This window comes from Alosa pseudoharengus, unplaced genomic scaffold, assembly GCF_046254945.1.
Source record: "Alosa pseudoharengus isolate Yale_2024_CS ecotype anadromous, Long Island Sound unplaced genomic scaffold, YU_APseudo_1.1 YU_APseudo_1.1_scf_19, whole genome shotgun sequence".
Taxonomy (NCBI): Eukaryota; Metazoa; Chordata; class Actinopteri; order Clupeiformes; family Clupeidae; genus Alosa; species Alosa pseudoharengus.
The window spans coordinates 24766388-24773854 of NW_027468657.1; the positions used below are offsets into that span (position 1 = coordinate 24766388).

Below are 7467 nucleotides of genomic sequence, written 5' to 3' on the forward strand. Positions count from 1 at the left end.
CTTAACTTTCACGAGTTGAGTCGTACCTCTCCCGCGTCGGTATGTGCACTCAAACGCTCTGGCGCACGGCGCGAATGTGTAAGCATGTTGCTATGCTAGCGGGCTCTGCCGTGGCTGTAGAGAGAGTAAGATGACATTAATCAAACACATCCACATTTTCCCTACTTAAATACAGTTGCACAAGTAGTTGATTAAAAATGTTAGGGCACACAACATGAAACGTGACGATTTTCCAAGCGAATAAACAGGAGAACTACAATGTCTGGCGCAATAGCACTTGGGAGTACTTCAGACCTAGGTAGTAATATTAATTAACACCTAATTGTAGATCCTATCCACCACAGAGTTTAGAATCCATGCTTGATCGACCCCTCAGCCTCCCCCTCCCCTCTGAGCGAGAGAGAGGCACACACACTAGAGATGCGCTGATCGGCTATATTATAACATTGCTGTGTTTATAATGTATATGGGATGTTTTTAATGTAGCCTATATGGGATGCGGCGCTGCTGACGTGAGGCTAGAAAGCTCTTGCCTGTTCTTTCTAGAAAGACTGATCCAATGCAGCAAATATATTAAAAGGCTAAAGTCCTACATTGGCTATGTTGTAGCCTATATCCCCAGAATATCAGCAGCAAACTCCGTCTTGCAAAACAGTCTCCAAATAAAACGCACATCAGCCTGTTGCCTAGCATATTCTGTGTGCCAATATAGCCTATCGTCCAAAATGCTTGATTGCATTGCATTCTCCACATTTTTAGCTAAATTTTCATGTACCATATCAGCGTTTTTGTTCAGTGAATCTTTTGTAAATTGCTTTACAATAGCGTCGGGCCCTTGTCAGCAGCCTTCGGCTTGACTCTTGCCACTATTCAATCCTTCGTCTTCAACATTCCCTGTAGAATTCTCAATATTTTTGGCCTCAACGTGTCCAGTTACATAGTCTGTCTGTTCTTAGTCTTGGATTTTGTGAAATAAATGTCTAAATATCACCTGTTTGCTGCAGCTTCGGTCTGCATGTCCTTTTAAAAAAGCATCTTTTTCTCACTTGAGCATTTAATCTGCTGCCGGCTTGTCTCTCCACGTCGTCCAAAATGCTTGATTGCATTGCATTCTCCACATTTTTAGCTACATTTTCATGTAGGCTACCAAATTTTCATGTACCACAACTTGTCAGCAGCCTTCGGCTTGCCTCTTGCCACTATTCACTCCTTCTTCTTCCGATGTAATTTCTGAGTCATCTAGGCTACAAGATGTTTACACACACACACACACACACACACGCACTCACCTCAGTAAATAGAACCAACTTGACGTTGACTTCAACCTGTGCTATATCCTAGATGAGACTGCCTGGGTTATTTTGTTTCGATATCAAACACATAGTAATTGTAGCCTTCAGGGAATAGGCATTTAAAAGAGAGACAGAGAGTGATATGACTCATATGACTTCTACATGCTATTGCGCTGTCTGTCTGAAAAAGACGCGCTCTCTTCCCATGCAGTCAAAATGAATGGGAGTCTTCAGAACAGGCTTGTCATAGTATCACCCTGACATGCCAGTGCGTAAAGTAATGTGAATGACTTATTTTATCAAGGATTTCTTTCTTTTTGCAAAAAATAAAGTACAATAGGCATTAATTAGTAGGCCAGCAGCATGTTGAAAGTATGTGCCAAATTGCGTTTTTTATTACAATGACAAAATTGTAAAAGGACGTGACCGAAGCGGCAAGCCTGGCAATAGGCCTAGGCCCGACGGTAATTGTAAAGCAATTTACAAAAGTTTCACTGAACAAAAACGCTGATGTGGTACATGAAAATTTAGCTAAGAATGTGGAGAATGCAATGCAATCAAGCATTTTGGACGACGTGGAGAGACAAGCCGGCAGCAGATTAAATGCTCGAGAGAGAAAAAGATGCTGTTTTAAAAGGACGTGCAGACCGAAGCTGCAGCAAACAGGTGATATTTAGACATTTATTTCACAAAATCCAAGACTAAGAACAGACAGACTATGTAACTGGACACATTGAGGCCAAAAATATTGAGAATTTTACAGGGAATGTTGAAGATGAAGGAGTGAATAGTGGCAAGAGTCAAGCCGAAGGCTGCTGACAAGGGCCCGACGCTATTGTAAAGCAATTTACAAAAGATTCACTGAACAAAAACGCTGATATGGTACATGAAAATTTAGCTAAAAATGTGGAGAATGCAATGCAATCATTTTGGATGATAGGCTATATTGGCACACAGAATAGACTAGGCAACAGACGGTGTGTGTTTTATTTGGAGACTGTTTTGCAAGACGGAGACTGAGTTTGCTGCTGATATTCTGGGGATATAGGCTACAACATAGCCAATGTAGGACTTTAGCCTTTTAATATATTTGCTGCATTGGATGAGTCTTTCTAGAAAGAACAGGCAAGAGCTTTCTAGCCTCACGTCAGCAGCGCCGCATCCCATATAGGCTACATTAAAAACATCCCATATACATTATAAACACAGCAATGTTATAATATAGCCCATCAGCGCATCTCTAGTGTGTGTGCCTCTCTCTCGCTCAGAGGGGAGGGGGAGGCTGAGGGGTCGATCAAGCATGGATTCTAAACTCTGTGGTGGATAGGATCTACAATTAGGTGTTAATTAATATTACTACCTAGGTCGAAGTACTCCCAAGTGCTATTGCGCCAGACATTGTAGTTCTCCTGTTTATTCGCTTGGCAAATCGTCACGTTTCATGTTGTGTGCCCTAACATTTTTAATCAACTACTTGTGCAACTGTATTTAGGTAGGGAAAATATGGATGTGTTTGATTAATGCCATCTTACTCTCTCTATGGCCACGGCAGAGCCCGCTAGCATAGCAACATGCTAACACATTCGCGCTGCACGCCAGAGCGTTTGAGTGCACATACCGACGCGGGAGAGGTACGACTCAACTCGTGAAAGTTAAGGTAAGAACATATATTACTACTGATTTTGGGTGGCGTGTTCCTTTAAGTGCCTACTCAAAGCCTCACACAAAGACTACAGTACTTCTCAAAATATTCAATCCCTAACTGGCATGCTGACATACATCCATGTTATTCTACTGTTGCACCTCAGGTTGCAGTCTTCCCAGAGCTAAGCTCTTCTGTTCTGTTTCATATCTAGTGCATACCTACATTCACCCCACCCCGCCCTCCGCCCCCCTCCCTGTGTTCCCACCCTCCTCGGTCTCCTCCTCTGCAGTATCCCGTGACGCTGCTGATCCTGTGGTCAGGTGACATGTACAGCCTGCTGAACTTCATGAGCTTCCTGCGCTGGCTCTTCATCGGCGTGGCCGTGCTCGGGCTCATCTACCTGCGCTACACGCGACCGGACATGCCACGGCCATTCAAGGTAAGCCACCGCATCACCTATACCTGACGTACTCTGTGTTGTTCTACCCATAAACACCTGGACTCTACCTCTCACCTTCTCGTGGGCTGTGTCTAAACAAGGATCGTTGCTATTCCTGGGTTATCACTCTGTGTCAGTAAAGTTTTCTGTTCTAATCTGTTAATGGAAACAAAAGTATACAGGATGTCTATTTTCTCTGTTTCTTTTCTAATGCAAGGATATGTTAGGTGTGATTTTCAAGTGAACTTTAGCATTAATACATGATAAATTATGGATTTGGTCTTGTCTTTTAGTTACATGTTTTTTGTTTAAAAATGCCCATTTGTCCTCATCATGATGGACCTGACTGGATACAAACCTTTCTTTCTTTCTTTCTTTCTTTCTTTCTTTCTTTCTCAGGTGCCACTGTTCATCCCTGCAGTTTTCTCCTTGACCTGTTTCTTCATGGTGTTCCTGTCTCTGTACTCCGACCCTGTTAACACAGGCATAGGCTTTGCCATCTCTCTCACAGGAATCCCTGCATACTACATCTTCATTGTCGCCAACAAACCAAAATGGGTGCTCAGGCTCTTAGGTAAGGAAGCCTCAATGGAGTCTAGGAAAGGAGTTGGGGAACCATCTGTGTATGCATTGCAAGCTAACCATCTGTCTATGCATTGAAGTGCATTGTTTATGCAACCCCGTTACTGAAAAAATAACGTTGTTACCTAACGCCGTTCTTTTAAACGGCGTTATTCCAAACACTGTTCATGGTCCAGGCTTTTATTGCAGAATCATAATATTTTACTCACACCCCACAACAGTGGTCCTCAGATTGCAGAATGGTGTTCCATGCATCAGAATGAATTGAAAACTCCTGATGTAAAGTCATTGTTTTTTTCCCCCTGGGTGAGCTGTTTTTTTTTTTTTTTTTGCAGTATGTGTTCGTTCCAAAGACAAAAAACAATCAATAAATAAAAAGAAAAACACGTCCTAAACTGGACTGATATTAATTTAATGGCATTCAGCGGAACTGGTCAGCAAGGTTTTTTGAAACTCACTGGACAGTGGACTATGTTTTGGTAATTTCAGCTAAAGGAGAACTAAGTGTGCATTAGCAGCTCCAAGGCCACTCACACACAGTTGCAAGTCTCGCCCACTGTGTGTGCTGAGAACACACCACATTTCCCTGATCCCAGTTGATCCCAGTGCACTTTGGGTGACACGGTTTGCTAAGTAACTGCACCGTTTCAAGGGCAGGCATCATAAAATGGCAACAATAATGAACAACAACAAAACATGTGCACGCCTGCACGGCTAAATGGTTTCTTCCAAGACATATGAGTGCTCTATTCAGTGTTACAGGCAGGCTACAGCAGGCACATAACTGAATCGCTCCGTTCATAGAGCGTATGCTGCACCCATAATCTCCATAAAAGAATGTAATTTCCACTATAATCTACAAGCTACACCAGATGTAATAGTGTCATGTAATGCTGACATACTTCCATTTTAAATAGATGCAATAGATGAAGGAGATGTTTAACAGTTAGTCAAGAATCAGTAAACACGAGATGTCATTGTCAGTAACAGTTAGTCAAGAACCAGTAAACACGAGATGTCATTGTCATGCTCCTGAAGCTCAGTCGTTCATGCTCCAAACTGACTTGTATCTTTTTTTTCTGTTTTTACAGATTCTATGAACAGATCACTACAGATCATCCTTGAAGTGGTACCAGCAGATAACTAATGGTTCTTACTCTTATTGCTTCCTTGTGTGTGTGTGTGTGTGTGTGTGTGTGTGTGTGTGTCTGTGAGTGTGTGTGTGTGTCTGCTTGTGTCAGTGTGTGTGTGTGTGTCTCTATATTTCAGACAAAGAAAGGGAAGATATAATTTGTACTGTATCTGAGCTACATATTGTTTGTGTGTGTGTGTGTGTGTGTGTGCGCGCGCGTGTGTGTGTGTGTGCGCGTGAGTCTGACTGTGAATCTCAACACCAACATTTTCATAAATTGAGCCGCACTTGGCTGGCAGATGGTCAAATCTAGAGCGGGCTTAGTGGGCTTTCATGTTTCATATCATCATTTTATATCTCAGTGATATTTCCATACCGCCGTAATTTAAGGAAAGTGCTTGCACTGAGAGGTGGAACACACTAAATTCAGGGGGAGGATTATGGGTAATCTATCTCTATAACCCCTTCCTCAACAGCCAGGAGAATGCATGTACCCTCATAACGCACACTCATCCATCCACTTATTCATACACACACACACACACACACACACACACACACACATTCAAATGCACAGTTGAAAACCGTGTATGAATTGCATACTCTCCTGTGAACTGGCTGTTCATAACATTAACGTTTAAGTAAAAGCTTTGACTCAATAGACCTGTAGGAGACTCAAAGCGATGATCAAAGTGATGAATCGTAGACCATATTGTGGATATGCACCACAAATACTGTGTTACATGATGTAGTGTGCTGTATTGTAAATGGAAGTTGCCATTATGTTGTCTTTTAGAATATCATTGTAAAGCATTCCATTAAAAAAAAGACTGAATGTTCTATCACACAATGTTCTGATGCAGTAGGCTTACGTCAGGTTAGGATTTGTTAGAAGGACAATCTAAATAGCGATGTAGTAACATATCTATGTATTTGTGCCAACTAACATTAAAACATTACATAAACCTTGGGACCCATTCGAACATTTTTTGTGGGGTGTGTCAACAAGTCTCATTAAAATATCTGGGGTGTGTGTGTGTGTGAGAATCATTTATTCATTTTACAATTTATCCTCCTCCAAAATCGTGAAGCCTTTGAAACCTGTTCTTGCTCTGATTACCTTCCAGTCATGTGTGATGTAAGATGCATCCCCTCCCTCTATTTACATGCGGCCTCTCTCCTCACTCCTCCAGCTTGCGCCCCGGAAATCGTTCAAAGCTCGACGTCATCGAGGATGTCTCATTTGTATAATTGCAACCAGAGGAGGTGAGAATGAGGAGAGAGCAGAAAGGGCCGATATGCGAGGCAACACAAGAGCATCCTATGCTGAAATGTTTACAGTCGAATTGTGGGATCATTGGTCCAAGCTGTCAAGGTGAAAAGTTCCCTCCCACGTCTATCAGTTTCCAACAAGTTCGTAGGGATTTATTAGCGACAATAAATTAGTAGATAGACCAAGAAAATATCTTTATATGCTGGAATTATCATGAACTACATACAAACTTTTTTTCATGTTCATGTCTGTTTTGTTCACGCATTGTATTTAAATAAATATTCATTAATGTCTCAAGAACTATCAAACATTACCTCATTATCCGGGTCAATACTGTACGTGGGAAGAGTCCATGTTTATATGATATTTTTAGGCTTTGGTTTAGGTTCATATTCTCTGCAATTTGTGTGTCTGTTTATTCTAGCCTAAGAGGTGATGCTCCGCATCATCAGTAATTGACGTCTCTTAAAAGTGATGCGTGAGTGAGCAGGACATCATTTCTCATATTTATCTCTCCTTCGTTCCTCCATCCTCCTATCGTTCCTTTCTTCGTTTTCTTCACAAAAATAATTACAAGGGTTAGGACAGGAGGAAGGAAAGGGAGGGAGGGAGGGAGGATGGACAAAAACACAAATGATCTGCACTCATAATTGTCTATCATAAGTTAGTCTATAAGAACACTTGCATACTTTAATGTATGTATGTGTGTGTGTTTGGGGAGGGGGCAAGTGCAGGGTGGCAGCTGTTTATCTCCACTATGTCCCTGCCCAAATAGTCAGTCTCACACACAATCACAGAAACACTCCCATATTCCCCATCTGCCATCCCCAAAGTCCATGATCAATGAACAGGTTTAGCTCCATTGAGCCGATGGCTTTTCACAGAGACGCGGATCAATAAAACTACATGGAGGAATTTCAGAGGAAAGGTGTGTGTATGTGTGTGTAATGGCTTGTTTGTTAGTGTGTGTGTGTGTGTGTTTGTGTGTGTGTGTGTGTCCACTTGCAATTGTGTTTGTTTATATGTGTGTGTGTGCGTGTGTGTCCACTTGCGATGGTGTTTGTTATATGTGTGTGTCTGTGTGTGTGTGTGTGTGTGTGTGTG

General features: G+C 42.0%; 1 protein-coding gene across 2 annotated transcripts in view; it reads left to right on the forward strand.

The window, feature by feature from the left end:
• The window catches only part of slc7a11 (solute carrier family 7 member 11), a 20503-nt gene extending 13840 nt beyond the window's left edge, over positions 1–6663 (forward strand). Inside the window, exons 10-13 of one of the 2 annotated variants that reach the window (XM_076292102.1) lie at positions 3227–3376; positions 3776–3950; positions 5050–5107; positions 6284–6663. In XM_076292102.1, coding sequence (XP_076148217.1) covers positions 3227–3376; positions 3776–3950; positions 5050–5105 — 381 coding nt within the window. In that variant the 3' untranslated portion in view covers positions 5106–5107; positions 6284–6663. Of the gene's footprint in view, positions 1–3226; positions 3377–3775; positions 3951–5049; positions 6057–6283 lie in introns of those variants that run through there. The other variant, XM_076292101.1, reaches the window with a different exon arrangement.
• Positions 6664–7467: the final 804 nt, after the last annotated feature.